At 60.1% G+C, this 24,669-nt stretch overlaps 1 protein-coding gene across 10 annotated transcripts in view; it reads left to right on the forward strand.

Annotated features, from left to right (window-relative positions):
* The window catches only part of Iqsec1 (IQ motif and Sec7 domain 1), a gene marked incomplete at its 3' end in the record, with an annotated part of 126,605 nt that overhangs the window by 96,064 nt on the left and 5,872 nt on the right, over positions 1–24,669 (forward strand). For 9 of the 10 annotated variants that reach the window (XM_005386987.2, XM_005386989.2, XM_005386985.2 and 6 more), the window contains 10 exon segments: positions 207–498; positions 3,865–5,117; positions 13,270–13,431; positions 15,161–15,283; positions 16,212–16,378; positions 19,954–20,093; positions 20,483–20,512; positions 21,965–22,090; positions 22,964–23,063; positions 23,868–24,029. In XM_005386987.2, the coding sequence (XP_005387044.2) occupies positions 207–498; positions 3,865–5,117; positions 13,270–13,431; positions 15,161–15,283; positions 16,212–16,378; positions 19,954–20,093; positions 20,483–20,512; positions 21,965–22,090; positions 22,964–23,063; positions 23,868–24,029 (2,555 nt within the window). 10 annotated transcript variants of the gene reach the window in all.

Below are 24,669 nucleotides of genomic sequence, written 5' to 3' on the forward strand. Positions count from 1 at the left end.
GAGATGGGCAGTAAACAAAACTGACAGATGTTAAAGGGTGGCAAGTTGTACAGAGCAGACTAGATCTGAGTGCTGCCCAGGGCAGGGGGCTCTGTACCATCCTTCTGGGCGGGGCAAGGAAGGAGGCAGAGGCTCCTCCCAGCTCCCCATGCCCCAGGCTCTGGCTTCCCACTCACCAGAAGCATCTTCCTTTCTCTCCTCTGCAGTGTGGAGGGTGAGGCACCCAGCAGCGAGACCACCACATCCCTGGACAGTCCATCGGCCTACCACCAGGGCCCCTTGGTGTCTGCCTCCAGCCTGAGCCCAGACCACTACGAGCACGCATCCGTGGGTGCCTATGGGCTGTACTCGGGGCCGCCGGGGCAACAGCGCGCGCGGAGGCCCAAGCTACAGCACTCGACCTCCATCCTGCGCAAGCAGGCCGAGGAGGACGCCATCAAGCGCTCACGCTCACTCTCCGAGAGCTATGAGCTCTCCTCGGACCTGCAGGATAAGCAGGTAGGTGGGACACAGTGGCGGGTGGGTGTGGGGCAGGCCTGCCCAGCTGGGTGTCCTCCCTCTCTGACAGCGGAGGTGTAGCTCAGCCATCCCCGTCATCACTGTTGGCGACAGGCTCCAGCTCGGGTGTACATGCCAGGCACCTGCCCTCTGTGTCCTGGGAGAGCACTGGGCCCAGCCTGGCTCTGGCTGAGATGTTTAAAGGGGTAGAGAAGGCACCCGGCTGTTGGACGCCCCTCCTGGGCACTCACATGGAATCCTCCGCAAGCAGCACCTCCAGTGCTTTCCTTGTCCCTTGGGGCTGGGGTCTGGGCCCAACCTCACCAGGACATGCAGGTCACAGGGACGAGCTCCAGCAGAGAGGGAGGGAGTTCCCTCAACCACATAAATAGTGCAGATGCTGAAAGGACACCAAGGGTGCCCAGGGCAGCGCTGGCCAGGCTGCTGGCTCTGTCCACCCTGGCTGTGACTCTGGGGTTCTGGGGGGGATGCTCACTGAAGGTGGCTGTCCTTCCCCGGGGCTGAACTAGAGAAGTGGATGGCAGAGACCCTCATGCGTGGACACACACAGGACCAGAGGCAGCACCTTGGGACTGAGGGGCAAGGGGAGTGTCCTGTCCCTGCGGAGGAAGCGGGAGTCCCCGGAGGCAGAACCCACGTGGAGTGGGCCCACAGTGGGGCCTGTGATAGGAGTCCTATTGTGAGCAGACAGACAGCGCGTGCATGGACTGGTGCTGGGCATGTCTGTGAGCAGCGGCCGGCTTCCCGAGCTTGTGGCCTGACGCTGACCACCACCCCTGCCTGACTCGAGGACCTCCCCACGGCCGCAGACACCATGCCGCAGAGTCCAACCTGCCCTCATCTGTACCCGCCCCACAGCCTGGCCGCCCTTTTGGCCCTATAGGAGCAGAGGTCCCAGCTGGTGTGGCCCTGACTCCCCAGGGAGCAATGGGGTCCTCCCCAGCGGGTTCCTCTCCCAGGCAAAGAGCCCGCTGCCTCCTCCTTCGCTGCTTGTGAGCCCTCGCCAGCCTGCCCTGAAATCCCGGCAGCCCTGCCCACCTCCCTGCATCGCCCTGCACCTTTCCCATGAGCTGACACTGGCGAGGGCACAGCAAGCAGTCAGAGCCTCGTAGCAAATGGCCCCCTGCACTTGGTGGCCCTTGTCCCTGTGGCCAGGCCAGCAGCAGAGCAGGACAGTCTCTGTTGCATTTGTCACCTGCCCCGGTCCAGAGGGGCTCACAAAGAGAACTATGAAAATAGAAATGGGAAAGGTTGCGACCTCACACAGGCCTGTGGGATAATTACATGCTGAAGACAGGCCTGAGCCAGCGGCCGCTGCTCCCCGCCGCATGTGCATGCGTGTGAGCCAGTGCCCACCGTCACCAGACCCTGGGCTGTATGTGGAGCGGATGGTAGGCAGCCAAGACTGCTGCTCATGAGGGGGGGGGGGGGGGGGGGGTGGGCATGAGCAGGTTAGCAGTCCAGGGACAGTCCCATTCCAGAGCACAATACAGACTGGAGGGATGATGAACTCCAGAAGGGACATGGAGTGACCCTGCATGGTGGCAGTGCCAGGTAAGGGTGGTCATCATGAGCACTGGGCTTCTGGGAAGAGGTGACCACAGGTGCAAAGGCCCTGAGACAAGGACAGACACAGAGGCAGGAGGCTATACTGCCAGCCTTGCAGCATTCTATGCTCCCCTGAGCTTGTGCCCTGAGCTTCCCGGCAAGCAAGGCAGAAGTGAGAATAGGGCAGATTGCAGGAACTGCCTGGTGAGGTTCCCAGTTCCACGAGGGGTTAAAGTCTGGGGACACAAAGTCCCACTGTAATGTAGCGGGCATTGGGTTGGGTATGTGCTGCACACAGATTTGGGAAGCACTCAGGGGAGCAGGATGACAGCTTGACTTGCGAGGTCCAGGGCCAGCAACAGAGAAGAGTGCTTGTAACACCCAGGATGGCAGGCACCCCTAAAAAGAGGAGGCTCAGCCTCAGGTCCCTTGTAAGCTCCACGGGCTTTCTGAGCACCACTTGCAAAAACCTTGAAAATAGAAACCTGCTACATACAGATGTGGGAGTGAGGGATCCTCTTTGGATGGTGTCTAGCATTTCAGAGCAAGAGAGAAAACCAGAGCTGCCCTGGCTGCCTGGTAGGGCGTGGAAAAGTAATTGGATCCTGTCCTCTGCCCGGGACACTGCCCTCCTGCAGGCCCCAAAACAGCAGGCGTGATTGTGTTTGGCGAGCTCTCCAGCCTGAACCTTCTCAGCTCTAGCACCTGGAGACCCTGCCCTCCTTTTGCTCCCTGCAGACCGGAGTGCAGCTGCAGCACTGTCTTTCTAGCTCAAGAGCAAGACACAGGGGGAAGGGTCCCTCGGGCTGTCCTGGTGATGGGTGGGCCCACGAGAGCCCCTGGTCCTCTACAATGCTGGCTGCACCCTTTGTCTCCACAGTCACCGAGGCAGGTGCCTACAGGCCTGATTGGCGCTAGGTCTCTTCTTCGGGCCTTAGTTTTCCCATCTGTTCAGTGGGGAGGCTTGAGGGCCTCCACAGATGTAAACAGGGTTACCCCTGTGCCTGGCCTGTGCTGAACACCTTGTGTCCATCTCAGCAAAGGCTTGCCAGAGTCCTGCGCGGAGGGTGTGTTAGTCCCTGTGCAACCCCATTCAGCAGATGAGGAGACAGGGTGTTCGAGTTCCAAGCTCACCCATGCCCATCCGGCTAATGAGAGAGGAGCCCAGGTTGACACCTGGCACTCACTAGCCTTGACCGTCCTAGCCATCAGCCTCAGGGCATGCTGGGACCTCTGGCAGGCATCTTAACCCGCAAGTGCCTCAGGTTCCTGTTTCCGGAGGCGCTGGCTTGAGCTATTCTAGCATCTCCAGGAGCGTTTTCATTACCCTGGAAGCCACAGTGTGCCAGGACTGAGACTCCTGCCCGAAAGACATTTGGGACTCTTGGTGCGCTGTATCCAGCTGCCCCTCCCCCACCTGCCTCAGTACTGGGGATAGAACCCACAGCCTTTACATAGAGCTATATCCCCTGTCCCTTTCTAAAAGTTTTAAAATTTGAGACCATCTCATTAAATTGGCCAAGCTTCAATTTATAATCCTCCTGCCTCAGCCCCTCCCAGAGTGCTGGGATTATAGACATGTGCCACAGCTCACTTCAGCCTGAACGTGGTACTTCATCTTATTGGACCTTGGAACCCATATTTAGGCCCCTTCCCGGCAGCTCCCGGCACTTATTTCACCCACCTTTGGGGTGCACAAAGACCGTTCTGGTTGCAGCTCGAGGTCTGAGAAAGAGGGTAGGTGTGATGTAGGCCAGCACCTGGGGCCGCCCACACCCTCTGCTCCTTCCCCAACAGGTGGAGATGCTAGAACGCAAGTATGGGGGGCGCCTCGTGACCCGCCATGCGGCCCGCACCATCCAGACAGCCTTCCGCCAGTACCAGATGAACAAGAACTTCGAGCGCCTGCGCAGCTCCATGTCGGAGAACCGCATGTCGCGCCGGATTGTGCTGTCCAACATGAGGATGCAGTTCTCCTTCGAGGGGCCCGAGAAGGTGCACAGCTCCTACTTTGAGGGCAAGCAGGTCTCGGTGACCAATGACGGCTCCCAGCTGGGCAGCCTGGTGCCCCCTGAATGCGGGGACGTGGGCGAGCCGGTCACCCTCAAGTCCCCGGCCGCCTCCAGCGACTTTGCGGACGCCATCACAGAGCTGGAGGACGCCTTCTCCCGGCAGGTGAAGTCACTGGCCGAGTCCATTGACGATGCCCTCAACTGCCGCAGCCTGCACGCAGAGGAGGCGCCAGCCCCAGACACCGCACGGGCCCGGGACACCGAGCCCAAGGCAGCACTGCACAGCATGGACCACCGCAAACTGGATGAGATGACAGCCTCCTACAGCGACGTCACCCTGTACATCGATGAGGAGGAGCTCTCGCCACCTCTGCCCCTCTCGCAGGGCGGGGACCTGCCTTCCAGCACCGAGTCGGACCTGCGGCTGCGGGCCGGGGGTGCCGCTCAGGACTACTGGGCCCTGGCCCACAAGGACGACAAAGCCGACACGGACACCAGCTGCCACAGCACGCCCTCACTGGAACGGCCCGAGCCACGGCTGCGGGCCGATCACCTCCCGCTGCTCACCATTGAGCCACCCAGCGACAGCTCAGCTGACCTCAGTGACCGCTCCGACCGCAGTTCGCTCAAGAGGCAGAGCGCCTACGAGCGCAGCTTGGCTGGTGGGCAGCAGGGCAGCCCTAAGCACGGCCCTCACAGCGGCCCCCCCAAGGTCCTCCCCCGGGACGAGCCTGAGCTGCGGCCCCGGCCCCCCAGGTCCCTCGAGAGCCACCTGGCCATCAACGGCTCGGCCAACCGGCAGAGCAAGTCAGAGTCGGACTACTCGGACGGGGACAACGACAGCATCAATAGCACGTCCAACTCCAATGACACCATCAACTGCAGCTCCGAGTCCTCCTCGCGGGACAGCCTGCGGGAGCAGACACTCAGCAAGCAGACCTACCACAAGGAGACCCGCAACAGCTGGGACTCGCCGGCCTTCAGCAACGACGTCATCCGCAAGCGGCACTACCGCATCGGCCTCAACCTCTTCAACAAGTGAGTCCCCAGCGGGCGAGCTGGCCGCGCCGGGGGGAGCCTTCCTTCACCACTGTCCTGAGGTGGGCTGCAAGCCAGTGTGTGAGGGCGGGGCAGTGTCTGAGTGGGAGACCCAGACCAGTGGCCTCGGGTGACAGATGCTTACAGGACAGGACAGACGGGCAGAGTAGGGGCTTCCCGGTGGGGTAGAAAACTCCCACCTGGGGCCCAGCCACCACATCGACCCTGGGTCCCACAGCCGTGAGGTGCGTAGGGCCATGCAGGCCCAGCCTTGCATGTCAGGCTGAGGGGCCCAGACCAGGTCTGGGTCTGAGGGGGCCTTGGCCAGGCTCAGGCTGGACCCAGGGAGTCCAGGGGCCCCGGCAGCTGGCCCTGAGCTGGGGGCAAGGCTGAGGACAGTGGTTTGGGGAGCTGTGGGGTTGTGCTGCTCCCCAGGGGCTCAGCGGAAGTTGCTTCTGGGCAGCCCCAGAGCAGGTCCCAGGAGGGAGGAGGAGGAGGAGGAAGAGGGTATTTAAAGTAGACTATTCTTAGCAGGGCTGAAAATAGCAAGGGGAAGGGGAGGAGGGCCAAGCCGCCCTCCGGGACCTTGGCAGGCTCATGGGAATCCTGAGATTTCACATTATTTCTAGCCCCAGGGCCTCTGGGATCTAGGGTCATCAGACACCAGCCAGGCACGGATTCCCCCAGGGTGGGGACGTGACCAGCCTTGTATGGCACTTCTCCCAAAGGCCCCAAGAACAGCATGGCCAGTAGTGTGGCTGCTTCCAAGGGGCTAGGGAGCCTCAAGGCTGCTCTGGAGGCACGTTTGTGCAGACGGAAGTGCTTGGGGGTAGGAATGGAGCACGCACGGCTCTGTCCCGGAATCTGACCACAGTGCTCCTGGGCACTGCCACCTCCAGGGCCACCTCGAAGCCAGGCCCCTGCTCTCTGAGGAGATAAGGGGATCCCAGCAGTGGGACTGTGGTGGCTGAGGAAGAGTCCCCTTCAGCCGACCCTCTCTGGTCTCTGCCCACCCTCCTTCTGTCACTTAACTACATGGATGGCACAAGGAGACATTCTGCTTAGTGATAGCCTTGAGGTTCAGGGGGACGTTGAATAACCAACGTCCAAAATAGCCAATAACCTTTGGCTATTTTGGAGCCTGCCCCTTCCAAACCTTTTTTTTTCTGGCAGTACTGGGGACTGAAGGGCTTTCCCACTGAGCTCTTCCTGCCTCAGCCTCCGAGTAGCTGGAATTACAGCCCTCCAGGTCTTTTTGTGTGTTTGCTTGGTGCTTTAGGAACAGTAGCCAACCAGCGTGAGGAACACAGCCCTGAGGCCAGGCTTGCCTACTTCCTGTGAGAGCACCTTCAGGCTGCCCGTCAGTACCTGCATCTGCAAGATGGGGCAAAGCCAATGGCGCCTTTCCCATAGGCTGAAGCGAGAAGCACTGGTGTGTGGGAACCGAGGATGACCTCTGTGTGCATTTGCTGCTGTCACTGGGTCCTGTAGCATCATTAGCAGGCCACTGGGCATAGTGCTTCCTCTTTCTCGTGGCATTGGGCGTGTGGACGTGCCCCTGCACACTGTCCCCAGAGAGTCCCCAGGAAGACAGCTAGGGAGGAGCTGTGGGGTCTCAGGCAGGCACACTTAGTTGAAGCGGCAACTGCCAAGTTAGTGTTTAAGGGGTCCTGGCCCCTTTCTCACCCTCAGCCACGGGGTTTGATGGTGCCTGCCCTTTCCCACGCCTGTGTGCACTGAGTATTACCTTTTCCCTCTATCCCATGGGGACAGATGTGTCTCTCTGTCATTTGAAGTTGATTTTCCCTGCTCACTTCAGAGGTGCAGCTTCTGTGGGTGTCTTTCGGCCCTTTGAATTTTTTTTGTAAAACATCTGCCTGTTTTTCTACTGGCTTTTTGTCACCTTTGAAGACACTATATTACCGGGGGCTGGAAATGTGACTTGTTTATAATTATGGATACTTTGCCTTTGGATTTTCTTTCTTGTTATTTTTTAAGAGTTTATCTTTGGCATATCATCCACTCTGGAGAGGATGGACTTTACAAACAGTAACCAGCTGAGTGGTACCTTTTCGTTTTGTCTCTGCTGTTGTCTGATGGAAGCATTGAATTTTATTTCCTGAAGTCATCAGGGTTGTGTGTTTTAAATTTACTTCTCTTTTTATGCTTTGTTTTATGTCGTTCGTGTATTTGGCAGTGTTGGGCGTGGAACCCAGGACCTTGTGCATGCCTGGCAAGTGCTTGCCTCCGTCACCACACCCCTAGCTGCTTTGTGTCTTATTCTGAAAGATTCTGTTTCTGAGTCCTAACACGGTCTTGGAATTTTGTCTTTAGTAATTTCATAGCTTTGTTGTACACACAGTAGGACTTGAATCTGGAGTTTCTTTAGAGAAAAAAAGTGAGGGTTACACCCTGTGAGTTGGCCATTTGCACCCCAATGACCCTGCTTCGGTGCCTGGCATCGGAGACTGCCACCTACCCTGCCCTGGCTCTGTCTAGGCCCTCTCCTCCCTCAGCAGGTCCTGGCTGCACCCCAGGTACACACACCTGGCACTGTTACAGGGACCCAGGACACATCTGCGCACAGAATAAAGGTCCCCAGGAGTGCCACGCAGTGGCTAAAAGATCTGGGTGCTGATTCTGCCAACATCAGACGTTTTTAAATTTTTATTTATTTACTGGTGCTGAAGATCAAACCCAGGGCTCTCTGCATCGTTGGCAAGCACTTACTGAGCTGACCCACAGCCATCAGATTTAACCGCTGCACTTTTACATATTTTATTAGGACAAACATCTCTCCTTTGTTGTTTTTAGAAACTCCCTTGCTTCTTGTGGACATTGTTCCACAGGAATTTTAGAGTCAGCTCCTAAAGAATCCTGCTGACAGGAGTTGTCCTCCCAGCAGGGGCTCCCTGGCCACCTGTGGTCAGCAGGGGCCACGCTGGGGCAGTGCAGATTGGAGGGGACCCATCTGCAGCCTAGGTCCTTGGGATGAGTCCAAGTGGTATCTGCAGGACTCCCTTCCCGCAGAAGCTGGGTGCGGGTTTGTGTGGAGCAGACCCTGAGCCCTGGCCAGATGCCCAGCCCAGCCCTGCTCCAGGCTCAAGTTTCCCCCTTGGCCCTGTGGGGTCCTGATGCCAGCTCAGGAGGTGCTGGGAGGATTCACCAGCATCTCCTCCTGCAGACTTGGAGCCTTTCCATTTCCAAAGCCCGCCCATTGCCCTGTGCTCACTGCCAGGGCGCCCTGGACCCTCTCGGAGGCCCAGAGCTGCTGGCCAGTCACCGGTCAGGGCGTGGAGCCCCAGGTCTCCTGCAGCGATGGGGCAGAGCTGGCCGCTTGAGCCTTGCAGGGCTGGGCAGCAGCGCGTCTGGTTTGCGTAGTGGGCCCCGAAGCTGCAAGCCAGGGCTCTGCTGCCCATGCTGGGGCCCCATCCTGCTGTACCCTCTCCAACCCACTCTCACCCGTCAGGCCCCCATCACCACCCCTCCTAAGCCCCACCTTTGTCCACACCCCCGCCTCCCCCCATGCAGCTTAGTCCCCCCTTCCAGCAGAGAGCCTCCCCTGCAGCCTTTGCGCCTTCCTGGTCAAGTGGAGTGAGCACCCCATCTCTGAGGAGCATGAAAGCATCGCTTGGGTGACCACCTGAGGTGACAGTGTGGTAGGACTCCTGTAAGGGATGGGAGCCATGCACGGGCCTCTGCATCCCCGTGCAGGGCGCTGTGCTTGGAGGCAGCTGGCCCTCCACCCCTAGTGCCCACCCTGCCTGCTGGAGCTGCCGCAGGGCTGAGGCAGAGCCCCACAGGGACACTGGGTGATGCTCAGAGACTGGTCACCCTCCAGCACTTGAGGGTCCTCCTGCTTCCCCATCCCCAGGGGGCGAGGGTCCAAGGATGCCAGGCTCGACGAGGCCCAGGGCCGGTGCTTGAACACAGTTCGCTGCCAGGGCCTGTGGTGCTGGTGGTTTAACAGGCGGCTCTCTGGGGAGCCTGGGGGGCTGGGTCTCTGGAAATCGGGGTAGCTGTCATTAGACCATAGCCCTGGGTGCCATCAGAGCCTGGGATCCCTAGTGCTGTCCTGACCTGGACATCTGGTGTCCTGGGGCTGAGTGGCTGGAACCCCACAGGGTTCCAGCCACTTCCTTCCACCCAAGGAAGACCTCAGCCACAGTCTGCTTGGCCCCCACCATCAGGAAGGGCTGTGTGAGGGTCAGAGCTGGGTGGAACCCCTGGCCCTGCATGTACGGGCAGGTGCAGGTGCCTGCGTCCCTGTGGGCTCTGGTGGGTTCCAGCCTACACAGCCCAAGCAGAAGTCACTTCCAGGGCAGCTGCAGGGTGCTTGGAAGTCTAGCCTTGGTCATGTCCCTCTGCGGGTTTGCAGCCTACCTGGCTCATGGTAGAGACAGGAGCCCATCACATGGGTCTCACCAGAGACTGCTGGCATGGGCCTGGAAAGCCCAGAGGTATCTTCCCCAGGGCTGACCCTATCTCTTGAGAGGGTTGCCTGAGCTCCCTGGCCCAGCCTTGGGACAGTCCCTGCAGGAAGCAGGGTTCCCCTCCCCCATGGCTCCTTCCATCACTCTTCCTGTGCTCCATAGGAGGCAGGCTCTGACTGGCCGGTAGCTGAGTGACGTCAGCCTCTGGGTCACGAGGACACAGCTCAGGGGTAGGGTGGATCATCCAGAGGTGCACAGTGGCCACTTCCACTTCTCATAGGGTGAACCAGGACAACCCATCCTTCCCCAGAAAGTGGGGCTGATCACTCAACCAGTAGGTGTTCCTTGAGAAGCACAGAGCTGCTCTTACCCAGAACCTTCCGTAGCTCACTGTTGACCCCGACAGTTCACAGTCACTTTGGATGTGAGATGCACAGAGGGAAATGACCAATTACTGTCTGTGTTTTCTATGACACTTAACTCTGAGTTAACATCAGATGTCTAAAGCTGGCTCAGCCAGCACGGAGGAGGACGCCAATCCTGGACCAGAAGCGGACCACGAGAGCAGGGCTATGAGCTGGCTGACTGCTGACCGCCTGCCGGGCGTCCCAGGGACACAGCAGGCCCAGGTGCAGATGGCCAAAGCTGCTGTCAGCACCTTCTTGATGCTTGGTGCTTCCAGGGTGCAGCTAGGGAGATAAAGAAGGGGAAATGGAGGTGCAGTCAGGAAGGTGTGGGCAGGGTTTTCAGTGGTGATGCAGAGGAGGACGGAATTTTTAGGGGCTTCCCAGGGCAAAGGAGTGGTTAGAACCCGGGCAGTGTTTATGCAGAGGGATACCCGCTTGCCAAGCCTCCTTTGTCACTGCCTTGTCGAGGTCACTGTGGCATCACCCTAGTGGGTCTTTCCAGGCCCGGTGTGCTCTGCCCAGCCCTGTGGCCGGCTCAGGCTTGTATGTGTGTGAACTCACCAGTCTCTCTGGCACTTCTTGGTGTGCAAGTGTCCTCCCCCGTGGACACGGCAGGGAAAGGGCCAGTAACTTGCCTGAGGTCCCCCAGCTTGTAGTGCAGGTGAAAGTGAAGCCCAGGCTCCTGGCCATGCCCGGCCTCCTGTGCTGCAGTGCCCCTCCATGTCCTTGGGTTTTACCTGCCTCCTTCGTCACCCTCCAGTGAGAATGCTTGTTTCTCGAGAGCCGGGGCGTGGTTGAGGACATCACTGTGGGGGCGTAGCCCTGGCCCCGAGCAGGCAGCTGGCCCAGGGGACCTCACAGTGATGTGGCCCTGTATGTACATCTCAGTGGCTGAAGCTCATCGCGGGTTCCTCATGGAGTGCTGGGGGAGCATGGCCCCTGGAGGAGGCAGCGGGACTTGGGGGCGGCCCGAGGGCTCGCTGCACTGCGCGTGACACATCGAGTCTGTGGGACACCTGTCCTTGACCAGCCAGCATGGAGCTCTGCAGGGAGCTCGTGGGTGGACAAGCGGCCACCTGGCAGGGCCACCAAGCTGACGTTGGGGTAGGTAGGGCCTCGCAGGGTTGGAGGACAGCAAGGTCCCCAGGCAGGGCTTCCCGCTGGCGAGGAAGCAGGCCATTCCAGGGCAATCCAGAGCTGACCGGCCTCCCCACCTGTCCTCACTGCCCATCTGGACCCCCTGGGCCTGTGGCCCACACACTTTCCTTCCACATCCTAGGCGCTGGTGTGGCCTAGGGACAGCCATGTCCTCCCTTCTGTCCCATCTAGGCCGCAGGCTGGAGCATCCTGGACTCGTGACTCTGTGTCCTTGCCCTTCCTGCCCGAGCCTGCCCGGAGACCCCAGCAGCCTGGCTGTCCTCTGCCCTCAGACCACGCCCTAACCTGGGCCCCTTTTCGGCCTGCTTGCTTGCTCCCAGGCGGGGCCCAGCAGGGTCTCCTTGGTGCGGTCAGAGGGAGCTTCATAAGCACAGACACCCGACCCTTCTCTGGCCTGTGCAGAAGGCACCCAGCTTCTGGTCCCACCACCTGCCTCTTCCCCACTCCCCCAGGGCCCTGCCCCAGCCACCTGGGGACAGCCTTGGGGACGCTGGTCCCACAAAACCTGTTCCCCCAACCCAGCCGCTGCTTGGGCTCTGTCCCGTGGCTCTGCCCAGAAGCCTGTGTGGCTCCCGCAGGGTCCCTCCATCATGCAGGCTTTGGCCCTCAGGCTCTGGACTCCCACCTACCCCCGTGCCATGTGTCCACAGCAGGCCCTATCCACTACTGTCGTCCCCAGGGCTCTGTGCCTGGCAGAGCTGACCCCTGGTACCACTCCCTGAGGAGCTGGGCCTCGAGGCCCCGCACCACCTCCCCTTTTCCCCCATGCTCTCGCTGCTGCAGGGCAGAGGAGCCTGTCCCAGAGGCCCTGGGGCCGTGGGGACCTGCAGAGAACACAGGAGGGCTGGGTGGGGGCTGAGCAGGGGATGGAAGCAGAACCTGGACCTGCCACGTCAGCAGCTGTGAGGGGTGACAGTGCCCACTTGGAGGAGGGACCGGGCCGTCCTGGGTCCCTGCCCAGGTGTGGGAAGCAGGGCCCCTCTGAGACCACTGCTGTGCCATGACCCCTGGTTGGTGGCTGCTGCCTGCCAAGCCTTGGAAGTAAGATTCGGGATGTAGCTGTCGTCGGGTGAAAATAGCATAGAGGGCACAGGTGCTGGGTGTGTTCCGGGGCAGAGGGGCCTGAGCCCACAGGCCCTGCCACAGCTCAGGGAAGCACTGGGTCCTGGAGGGGGCACCCAGCTGCTCGCTGCCCCTCAGTGACTCCGAGGACTGAAGACAGTGGGACAGGGAGCCAGTCTGGCAGGGGCGTGGCCGAGCCCTTGGGCTCCCCGCAGCTCCCCGGGTGGTCGGGCGAGCTCCTGAGAAGAGGACACATGGCTTCCCCAGGTCACGCGTGCAGCTGTCTTCAAAGCCCTCTCCTGCCAGCCTGTCTCCTGGCTCCCCCAGCCTGGCTGCCATGTTAGCCAAGGGCAGGACCTTCCAGGAGACAGGCAGCGCACTGGAGCCGAGGGAGGATGAGCCTGCCTGGCTCCTGTGGTAGGAGCGCCACCGCAGGATGGGCACTGCCTCCGCTGGCATGAGCCTCAGGACAAGGTGATGCCCATGGCCCACACTAGCAGGTGCAGAGGGGCTGTGCTCTGTGCCTGTCCTTGGTAGGCCTGGCTCTGCACTTCCTGGTGAGGACACTCGGGCTCTGAGGGGACACAGCCCTGCTGTGCCAGCCTGGCCTCCCACCATGGAGCCCGCTGGCAGGACTGGGCCATGGCTTCGGGCTGGAAGCCCCGGGTCCTTTGGGGTGCTCACTAAATGCTCCCTCGCAGGCCTCACATGGGGCTCCTCCAGGCCTCTCACCAGGGGACATCACAGCCAGGCGAGGTCACATGGCTGCAGGGCTGGAGGCACTGTGGGCCACCAGTGCTGAGCCCAGGAGTGGGGTTCAGGGAATGCCTGGAGGGACACAGGGGCGGCCCAGGAGGGCCTGTTAGCAGGACCTGTGGATGAGGCGCCTCGTGGCCACGCCAGCCCTGTCTAACACAAGGTTCGGGCAGCTCAGAATGAAGGGTTTCATCTCACCCTCACCCCATTTCAGGCTTGGGTCCCGGCACAAGGAGGAGGGACAAGGGCCCAGGGCGGGGGAGGACGGGGGAGGGCGGCACCCAGCACCCCAGTAAGGCTCTGGGCACCGAGCTGAGCACATTTCTCATCTCCCAGGAAGCCTGAGAAGGGTGTGCAGTATCTTATTGAGCGCGGCTTTGTGCCTGACACGCCGGTGGGTGTGGCCCACTTCCTGCTGCAGCGCAAGGGCCTGAGCCGCCAGATGATCGGCGAGTTCCTGGGCAACCGGCAGAAGCAGTTCAACCGCGATGTGCTCGAGTGAGTTCCGGGCTCAGGGCTGCGGGCACAGACCTATGCCACACTGGCAGAGCCATCCCCGGGAGCCCTCGTGTCCCGTGTCACCCCCACTCACAAACACACCTCGCCAGGCATCCCCCTTGGCTGCAGCATCACAGTTGTGCCTTGGGGTCCTGGGGCCGGGTGCCAGGACCCCTGCAGAATCCACACTCCCCGGATGCTTTGGTCCCTTAGGTGACACAGCCTCGTGCCTGCACGTAACCCCCACACACCTGTGTACAGCGCCGGTGTGTATAGATAGCTGTTGTGCTGTGTGACTTAGGGAGTGCTGCACGCCAAGCAGTGTACGTGTTCAGGATAGATGAGGGTTGTCTTTATTTTTCATGGGTGTTTACAATGTGTGCTTGGTTCAATCCGAGGATTCCAAACCAGGGATCCAGAGGGCGACTGCACTACCTCCTGCCCCTGCCTCTTTCTCTTTCTAGGCCCCCCCCCACACACACACACACAGAGGTTTTCACCAATGCGGGTGCTCACATATCACCCCACCCCACTTACACACATGCACGTGAACACAAACTCAGACACACGGGAGACCAAGTGACAGGACCATAGGCGGTGGCTGTCACATGGCAGACCCAGCCCAAGTCTCCTTCCTGGGCCAGATGCAAGCAGCCTCAGCTTCCTTTTGCCTTCTGCACACTCCTCCTCCAGGTCCAGGCCCCCACCGCGTTCTCATGGTAGTCACTGCCCCTCCTCTCCCCGTAGTCTGGGTAATGAGGGGCAGCCCCCGGCCATCCCCAGCAGCCCCTCCTGCACCATGTCCCCCCAGCTGGTTCCTGGTCCCTAGGAAATCCGGGCATTGTCCACCCACTAGAAAACAGCGGTGGCCTCAGGAAGTCGCTAGGCTCCCCCAGCCCATCAGCCAGGCACCCCAAGGCCGCCTGCTCCCTGCCCACTGGTCCTCCCACCACGTGCAGCTGCCCCGAGAGGCCTGCGCCCACTGCCTCAGGAGAGGAGCAGCCCCTGGCGGGGATGAGGCCTTTAGTGACTCCCACCTCTGCAGCCAGGGATGGTGATGGTGGCTGCAGCTCTGTGACAGAGATGATGCCTGGCCCCAGGAGGTGCCTCCACCCTGAGGCCTTGGTGCAGACCTCCCTTCTCTGCACACGGACGCCATGCCTGGAGCGAGATGCTGGGGCAGGGCGTGAGAAGATGGTGGCCCTCAGAACCCGTGTGCTGGCCACTCAAGTTCTGTCCCTGTGGGACAGAGGGTGGCTCAGCTCCCCAAGATGCCCTGGAAGAGACCCCCCAAAACACCCCCCAAGCCCCACCCCACCCCAAAAGCCCAGGCCCTGGGCCTCTATCGTCAGGCTCTTGCGAGCCTTGCAGAGCCCAGGAGATTCAGAGCCCTGTCCTGTGAGCCGGGAAATAGCTACATGAAAGCCAGTCTGCAGGAAGGCCTCCTGTGAACTAAACTACACACGTAAACAGAACACAAGTGTTTCCCGAGGTTTGGGGGTCGACGGGCTCCCAGACCCCTCTTGTGCTTTCTAAAGTGCTTTTTGCTGATTGCAGAGTCTGGGTACAGCCCTCCCTGCCCAGAGACTGCTGCCCCCCGGGTCAGGGGCACACCTGTCTGAATGCACGCACTCAAGACTCTTGCTCTGGTCACCTGATGGGGTGCCAAGGTCCGGGTGTTGTCCCTCAGGCTGGGGCTGCTCACATAGGCCCTGTGTCCCTGTTCCAGCTGCGTGGTGGATGAGATGGACTTCTCTGCCATGGAGCTGGATGAGGCCCTCAGGAAGTTCCAGGCGCACATCCGGGTCCAGGGTGAGGCCCAGAAGGTGGAGCGGCTCATAGAGGCATTCAGGTAGGTGCCCTGTGTGGTGCGGGCTGGGGCATCCCACACTGACTGGGAGGAGAAGGTGCTGCTGTGCAGGAGCCTGCACTGAATCCCCTTCGTCCCTGTACCCTGTGGCTTCCTGTGCTCCTGCCTGGCCCCCGAGCTGGGCCCTCCCTCCTCACAGGCGTGGGAAGTGGATTCTGACTTTGCCCACCTGAAGCTGAAGAGCTTCACACCCCATGCTGCGCACCAGGCCTGGACACCGTCTCCCTCACGCCCTCCTTAGTCACCCCTCCCGGTCACTCACTTGTGACCTGTCCCAGGCCCAGCCAGCCTCACACAGTGACTCGGCACACAAGCTGCAGAGCCAGGTGGCCTGGGTCTGTCGCTGACCGCACCCCGTCCCAGCTGTGTGACCCCATGACTGCTGGGGGGTGGGCATGGGACACTCAGGTCCCCTGCTGTCCTGGCACTCTGGGCTGAGCCCCAGTGGCAGGACCAGGAGGATGAAGGACAGAGAAACAACCCCAAGCCCTGGAGGGACACTGATCTTCCCACGCCAGATATGGTGAAGGCTGAATTGCCACCCCTGCTGGACATCTAAATAGTACACTAAGCAATAGGGCCACTGGAGCTCTGGCCCCTGCTGTACAAAATCCTCATTCACTGAGCTGTCCATGTCCACCGGGGGGAGGGGTGGCAGTGGGAACAGGGAGGGATGTCAGTTGTGACACGGGGAGGGGTCAAGGGGCACAGGCTTGCAGGTGTCCGGATCACATCTGCTCCTGTCCATCAGCTGAGCTCAGTCCCCAGCTGCTCTTTACAGCCGTGCGTCCACTGGGACAGGCAGGGCCAGAGGGACATCTCCACCCAGCCGAGTTCCCCAGCCAAAATGCAGGAGTGAGAGTGGGGAGGTGGGGGTCCCTGACCAGCCCTCTGTGCACCTCCTCCCCAGCCAGCGGTACTGCATCTGCAACCCTGGAGTGGTGCGACAGTTCCGGAACCCAGACACCATCTTCATCCTGGCCTTTGCCATCATCCTGCTCAACACGGACATGTACAGCCCCAATGTCAAGCCCGAGCGGAAGATGAAGCTGGAGGACTTCGTCAAGAACCTCCGAGGTGAGCTGTCCACACATCCGGGCCCCTACTGTGGCCCAGCTCCCAGGGCTGCAAGGACCAAAGGTTTGTGAGATGGAGCTCCACCCCTCATACCCCCCACAGTCCCAGAGTTACATAGGGCCCGGTGCAGCCTGGGGCACAGGTGCTTGTCTCCTGGACGGGACACCTCGCTGCGGGGGAAGTGATGTTCGGTTTGTGCTCCAAGGGGGAAGCTGGCTTACCTTTCCTTCAGGCCTTCCCACTTGATGGGAGCTTGTGAAAGGGAATCCACTATGGGCATTATAGACAGAAGCCCCGTAGCATGCCACAAGGAGAGGTGATTATTAAGATGCCCGCAGAGACAGGAAGCTGTGCTCTTGGGCTCCAGCCACACTGCCTGCCTCCAGCCGCCCTCCCCACCTGTGGGGAGATGACCTGTGACAAGGCCAGCAAGAGGCAAGAGGCCTTCTGCTGCCATCAGAGGGCAGCAGGGGGCTGGGCCGGGCAAAGGGGGAATTGTGTCTGTGTTTCTGTCCCTGGGAAACTCATTGCAGAGCCAACGGTGCGTTCTAGGGACACCAACCAAAGTCCCTCCTGACATCGTGCTGTGTGAAATGGGAGCAAAGTGGGTGGAATCGCACCCCACTTCAGCTTGTTGAGCTCCTCCAGTGCCCAGCCTGCTTCTTTGCCTGTACCTGCAATGGTGTCCTTGGGCAGGAGGACCTTAGGGGCAGTGTCTCCTACTCTTCCCAGCCTTCCTGCTGGGGCTTAAGGGTGTTCTCGTGCGCCACCTGCTGGTGGGGCCGCATTAGCAGGATGGCTTAGGGAACCCCTCGATGTTTTCCCACAGAGGTGAGCAGTGGCCAGGAGCTGGCTGCAGAGCTTGGCTGCAAGGCCTGAGCGGGCATGGCCTGGGGTCCCCACGGCACTCCCTGAAAACTCCGCTCCAGGAAAGAGCGAGGGAGCTGACAGTCTCGGATGGTGCACATGGTGAAGCTGCCCAGGGTCCTCTGAGCCCGGGGCCTCTCTCCCAGGCCAGCCAGTTGCGGTGGTCAGAGAATCCCTGGGAGTCCCTGCGGACAGGGCTGGAAGTGATCAGCCAGAGAGGGGAGGCTCCAGAGGGTCTGGGTCCGGCACTTGGGGTTCCTGCCTTGTGACAGTGGCTTGAGAGTTCATAGCCATCGTCACATGCCGTTTTCCCTGCACAGCAAGCGCTGGGGGGGCCTTATCTTTGCCCAGGCCAAGCGCAGGGGCAGAGCACCCTGATTCTGGGGAGGAGCCCCTGGTTCTGACCCCACACCTGGTGTTCCCACCAAAACACCAGAGCCAGAAACTGGAGCACTTCTGCCCCAGCGTTCTGCCCTAGCTTCCCTGCAAAGATTCAGAGAGGGGTACAACATCCCTGGGTCACAGGGCCAGTGCTGGCAGAGGTGGGTCAGGTCCTGGTGTCGCCCGGCCAGCTGGCCTTCTCAGGGAGGGCAGCCCAGCTAGTTCTTTCTGAGGGAGGCCCCGCCCCAGCCCCGCCAGTGTCCTTGGGACTCACGGGCCAGTTTGCCAGAGGTGGGGGCAGCAGGACAGGCCCGGGCTGAGGGTGGCAGAGAGGGACTCAGCATCCTGGAAGCCTTTTGTTAGAAACCTCACTTTGCTTTTTCCCATTTGTTTGTTTTTGGAACGAGCATTATCTTCACATCATTCATGTCACTTCTCTCATTGCTGAGACCTACGAGTTAAGGGAGAAAAAGTTTGTTTGGCTCACAGTCTGTAGAGGTTTCAGTCCATAACTGGCTGGCTCCAAGGCAAGGTTGCTTGGCAGAGTGGCATTGCTGAGCAGAAGCAGTTCATGGCAGAGCAGGGCAGGCAGAAGGCAGCAAGCAAGCAAAGTAGCAGCAAGCAGTGACCAGTGCCATTAGCCCTCTTTCTGTCCCTTGTATTTTACCCAGGCTGCCTGCCTTTCGGGCGGGCAGCACTCACACCCAGGGTGGGGCACCCTTGTCCTACCCAGAACTATGCCAAACCAATCAGTGGACTAATTTAATAATCATACATCCTGGATCCCAGCATCACACGCCCTAGATCCAGCCACCTCTGAAAAGCCCCACCCATGACCACATGAGGCTTTGAGGGGACATCTAGACACAAACCGTTACAGTTCAAAACCCAGAAAATTATACGAGACGGCAGCCTGGCTTCTGGGGTTTACCCAGAGGACTGAAGACTTAACTCTACTTGTGGAAGTTTCTGATAGCTGTCAGGTCGCAGGAGGGGCCATGCTATGCTTCTACAGGGTGAATAAATGGCGGTGGGGTCACTAGCTGGGTTGTTATTTAGCATTACTAAGAAGAAATTAACCATCCTTTGGGAGAAGACATCAGGGAACCTAGGACCTGTCACTAAATCGGAGAAGCCAATCTGAAGCCAAATGTGGTGGTGCATACCTGTAATCCCAGCACTCGGGAGGCTGAGGCAGGAGGATTGCTAGGAGCATGAGGTCAGCCTGGGCTACCTAGTGAGTTCTAGGCCAACACCCACTATATCGTCTAGTTTTTTTGAGACCCTGTCTCAAAAAGGTGTTTTTGAGCCTTTGAAAGAAAAAAAGAAAAGAAAAGAAAAGAAAAAGCCAGGAAAGGCTGTGTACCATCTGCCCAACTCTGGCATCTGGGGTAGACAAAGCTGGAGCACAGAAAATGCCATAGTAGTGGCAGGGCTGGGAATGAGAGGGGTGAGCAGGGGGTGCAGAGTGGTTTGAGGGCAGGGACACTGCTCACTGTGGTGCTGCAGTGGTGGATACAGGTCCTCACACACCTGTCCGTACCCACAGAACACCAGCGTGCAGAGCAAACACACCTGAACAGGGGACTGTGGGTAACCCCGCACTGGGCAGGTCGTTGGTGTGACAGACTCTTTGGGGTGGGGGCCCAAGTCTGTGGGGCTGTCTGCCTTCTGCTGGATTTTCCCGGGAGCCTATTATTGCTCTCCAAATCAAGCCTGTTTTAAACAACCAGAAAGTCCTAAGTGCTCCATAGCCGAGCTCCTCTCCCTGCCACCCTGCTGCCCAGGTTGCACACTCTGCCCCGGACAGCCGCACCTTTACTCCCGATGTCCCTCAGGCTCCCCTCCCCGGCGGTCACACCGCTGCTTTACCCACTTTGTCTCCGTCTCCTTTTAATAAACCTTGGGAACCAGCCTGCCTGCCGCTCCTGGCCGTTTGCACCAAGCATTCCGTAAAGGACACCAAGCCCAGAGGGACTCCGTCACTACCCACAGTCACACCGCTAGGGACAAAACCAGAGCTCGGTTCCAGACTCACAGGCCCCAGCTTCACAGCCTCCCGTGTCTCAGCCTCAGTCTCCCGTCTGTGGAGGCACTGGGACTATGGTTGGGGATCGAGGTGTGCGTACAGGGCCCCTGGGCACAGCTGAGAAGGTGGCACGGCCCAGGCTGGGCCGGCTGTGGCTCCAGTGGGAACCAAGAAAGGCTTGATCTTCTGATCTGGTTTCGAAGCCAGAGACCGGGGCTGAGCTGAGGGCTGAGGCCAAGAGGAGCTACCGCTGCCCATGGCCCAGCCACCCTGAGCCCTAGCTGCTGTCCCCGCCCAGGCGTGGACGATGGCGAGGACATTCCCCGGGAGATGCTGATTGGGATCTACGAGCGAATCCGGAAGCGGGAGCTGAAGACGAATGAGGACCACGTGTCCCAGGTGCAGAAGGTGGAGAAGCTGATCGTGGGGAAGAAGCCGGTACGCGCTGGGCCCTCGGGCACAGGGTCGCCTGCCTTCGTTCTGGCCCCTGGCAGGCAGAGCTGGCAAGTGACTTCAGGCTGGGCACGTCTGCAGGCTCAGGGAGCTGCAGCTGTTTGCTCCGGGTTGCACTTGAGACCCTGAGGTTCTTAGCGACAGCCTGGCTCTGCCACCTCTGGGCTCTTTCCTTGGTGACCTGAGCCCCCGTCCTTCACAATGCACTACAGTGAGCCCTCCGCCTTGGCCATTCGCTGGCATCCAGGCTGGCAGAGCTGGGGACCTGGTGCCCTGGTGGGGGAGGGGCTGGGCGTCGCTGCGATGCACACCCCTGCTGTCCCCAGGTGCCTGCGGACGTTAACACCCTTCCCTGTGCTCCTGTTTCCCCACAGATCGGATCGCTGCATCACGGGCTTGGCTGTGTGAGTACTGCTGTGCTGCTACCTCTGGCTGCTGCCCACCCACCCTGGGGAGCCTCTGTGTATCCCGATGTGTCCCACCCAGGGCCCTGTGCTCTGGGAACCAGACTTCTGACCGCTGAGCTCACTTCAAGTGACCAGCATTCTTGGTTTCCTGGATCCCTGGACTCACCTCGGGGCCCTGAGACTACACCCACAAGGGAGGGCTCCAGGTCCAGGCCTGCAGTGGAAACTCAGCTGTCACCCCTTGGGGTGGCCTCTGATGGGCATCCGTGCCCCGCCAACAGTCTGCTCCTGGCCCTAGCATCCGGGCCCTGCTTCTCCCAGCTCTGTCCCCACTGTGCTACTGTGACTGCTGCCTGCCCTGTGGCCCTAGAATGTGTGCACACACTAGCCTGGCAGTGTGGGACGTGCCCCCACCCCCAGTACCCCAGCGAGACACCCAGATCCCCACTCTCCTGCCCTCAGCCCCCTGCAGCCCTCATCCCCTCTAGCCGTCCCATTCACACTTCTCTTTCTGGGCACCAGGGTGCATCCGTACGATGGGTCTGTATCCTTTGAGAGCCAAGGCGCTCCCCAAGCCAGGCCCAGGCCTCTCTGATGAGTCCACCACCCCTGAGCCCCCGCCCCCAGCATCCTGGCCACAGGTCTCAGGGCAGCAGCACTGCAGTGAGGTTGGGGGATGCAAGTGCCCCATTGGGGCTGTTTCGGGCCACTCTGGTATAGTTGTGGCTCAGATCTTGGAAGGGGCATTTTGAGTTGGAACCATTAAAACCTGTGGATCCTGGCAGACTGGGAGCATCCCACAGGCTGGAACTAAGTCCCAGCCCTGCAGCCTCCTGGCTTGTTGACAGAAGGCAAGTGCCTCAGCCCTCTGTGCCTCAGTTTCCCCACCTAGAAAGGCTTTTTTTGTAGACTGATGTATTTATAGGTGAATGCACACCTATGGGCAGTCAGAAAACATGACTTTCCCCCGGCAGGTGCCCCGCCCCATGAATATAAAATACTTAAAAGTCTAGTTCCCATGAAAATAACCGAAAGAAGGGCTCAGCAAAGTGAGGGTGCTTCCCAAATCCTTCAGGAAAGCGGACATCAGGTATTTTCTTTTTACTGTTTGGTTTTCTGAGACAGGGTCTCACTATGTAGTTCAGGCTGGAGAAGCTCACTACATAGTCCAGGGTGGCTTCAAACTCACGGTGATCTTCCACCTCAGCCTCCCTAGTGCTACGATTATGGGCACGTGCAGCCACGCCTGGCAACATTAGCACCTTGTGAGCAGCTCCCAAGGACAGAGGGGACAGCTGCTCCCAGCCAGGACCCGGTCTGGCCTGCACAGTTGGTGGGAGGTGTCTTGTGTGCCAGGCCGGCGAGCCGGTTTCCAGCAGCGTAAGTGGACTTCTTAACTGCAGTCCCCAAGCGGGGCTGGTGGCGAAGGCAGCATCTCTCCCTGCACAGGTGCTGTCCCTGCCCCATCGGCGGCTGGTCTGCTACTGCCGGCTCTTCGAGGTTCCGGATCCCAACAAGCCCCAGAAACTGGGGCTGCATCAGCGCGAAATCTTCCTGTTTAACGACCTGCTGGTGGTATGTGGGTGGCTCATCCGGCCCTGTGTCTGCTCCTGGGGGTAGGGCAGGGGATGGCCCAAGGTCTTTTGGGTTAGGAGGGACAGAATTCAACCCAAACTGGTGCCCACGGAAAGGATCAGGGCATTTCCATCTCAATCCCTGCAGTTTTTTTCGAGACGCCCCCCTCCACCCTGCCAACAGGGCTCCTCTCCTCCGTCTACCCCAGAGCAGGCTGTTCCTTTGGAGGTCTCTTCACGGGCAGACACTGTCCAGGAGGGAGGAAGGAAGGTGACTGCAGTTCAGGCCTACCGCAGGTCAGAGCTAGTAGGGTTCCTGAGCTTTGTGAGCTTCTCAGAATGAGCCTGCCGCTCCCAGCCCCCAGTCAATCGCTGTGGCTCTTAGGAGCAGTGCGTTCTGATTGGCTCGCACAAGCCCCACCCCTTGGAGCTTAGAGGAAAAGAGAGTTCTCTCCTACAGATTAGACTGAGGGGTGTGGGGGTCTCTGAGTGAGGCCCCAGGGATTGTGTTCCCCAGCCCAGGGAAGGCTCATGCTGGGCCTGCACCAGATCTGGCTTCTCCCCAGGTTCGGTCCCTGAAAGAGCAAGGGCCCTGACTGCCTGTCCCACTCTCCAGGCACCAGGTCCCAGGCAGACAGGCACCTCTCATTTGACAGGGCCATAAGGGGGCCATGCACAGTGATGGCAGCACCTCTCTGCTGCACCGGGGGGCTGAGTTCCCCGCCAGGATGGCATCCAGGACTCACAGGGACAGGAACCACTGTCCATCGTCTACCCAGGTCAACTGAGCACAGGGCTCTGGGCCTAAGGAAGGTCCCCAGTTGCCGCGTAGTCCTCACAGTTCTGAGGCCTAGCTCTGTCTGCAAACCCTCAGGTTACCAAGATCTTCCAAAAGAAGAAGAACTCAGTGACTTACAGCTTCCGGCAGTCCTTCTCCCTGTACGGCCTTCAGGTCTTGCTCTTCGAGAACCAGTGTGAGTCTGCGCCAGGGGCACCACCTGCGTCCCCTGCGATGGGGCGTCTTCCTCCATCCTTCACCCACCTCAGCACAGCAGGCAGCTGCGAGTGCAACTGGCCATGGGCCCCGGGTTCCCAGGCAGAGCCCCAAATCCTGGAGTATGGTGGAGCCCATATTTAAATCTCCACATCAGCATTTAAATAGCTTGGGCTACGCTTGAAAAGGCAGAAGGCTTCGTGTCACTCGGAGTCGCTTCCCACGTGGCAGCAAGCAGCTGCACACGTGCACACATGTGTGCACAAACACACACACACACGCCAGCGTTCCATAGTCGCTTGCAGCTGCCTGAGGCCAAGACCCTCGACATATCCAGCAGGGAACGTGCAGACAAGGGCTTTCCATGACCAGAGCCAGAGCCAGGTAGCACCAGGGAGGGCACTGTGTGTGCCAGGAGCTGTGGCACTCCGGGGAGAGCAGCTCTCAGCCTGTCGTCCAGAGCTGCCCAGGTGATGGGCAGAGATACCCCACCCTCTCTGTCCTCCAGGACTCAGCGCCTGGTGGTGGGCAAGGGCCTCAAGGTGAGGGCCATCTTTCTGACGGTCGGGCAGGCCTGGCAGCCTTCTGCACCAGGCTGTGTTGCCCCCACTTAGTGTGCAGGCAGAGCCCCAGGTCGGGGACATGCGACCATCCATGCGCGCCCTGATTCTGCTCCTGAGGCAGAGCTCACAGTGCTTCTAGGCTACCCGTGTGCTGGTCCCTGTGACCAGCATGGATACTGCAGAGAGTGCACTGCGCCCACGCCCGCCCCTCTCCCTCACAGATTACCCCAATGGCATCCGGCTCACATCCTCTGTGCCTGGGGCAGACACCAAAGTGTTAATCACCTTCAACGCCCCCAACCCTCAAGACCGGAAGAAGTTCACCGATGACCTGCGGGAGTCCGTGGCAGAAGTGCAGGAGATGGAGAAGCACCGGATAGAGTGTAAGTCCTGCACCCTGCAGGCAGGGCACTGTCCCTCAGGCCCCCCAGGTTCCCCATGCTAGCTGGGCTCCCACCTTTGCCTTGCTGTCTCTGACCACGGGGAAGGGGCCTGCAGTCCCCACTGGCCTCCACAACACCTAGAGGGATAACGATGCCAGGGACACTGCCAGTGAGGGGCCAAGAGGGGACAGCCTGCTTCCCTGGGAGCACAGTCCCTCCTGTGTGAGCACAGCCTCTGACCAGGGATGTCCCCTCGCTGCTCAGCCACCCACGGACAAGAACTGGCAGGGTCTGGGGCCGAGCCCTTTGCCCTCACCGTGATTCTTAGCCACTGGTCCTCAGGGGTGCAGTCCCAGGTCACTTCCCAGAGACACACGCTGTCCCCTCCTCTGCCGCCTCTGTGAAAGCACCTTGCTGAGCCCTGCTTCCCTGCCAGACCCTGCCAGCCCTCACCTCCCCACCTGCCCAAGCTGGACGTGCCAGTCATTGCTGCAGCCTGGCATCCCCTGGGTCCTGCCCAGGTCTTCATCTGGTAGACGGGGACCCAGGCCAGAGCCAGCCCTGAGCAGAAGGCCAGGGTTGCCTGTGTCTCCTGCCCGAGCTGCCCTCCCTCAGCTCTCCCCCTCTTACCTGCCTGTCA

The sequence above is a fragment of the Chinchilla lanigera genome, unplaced genomic scaffold (genome assembly GCF_000276665.1).
Source record: "Chinchilla lanigera isolate Chin_1 unplaced genomic scaffold, ChiLan1.0 scaffold00028, whole genome shotgun sequence".
NCBI classification, from domain to species: Eukaryota; Metazoa; Chordata; class Mammalia; order Rodentia; family Chinchillidae; genus Chinchilla; species Chinchilla lanigera.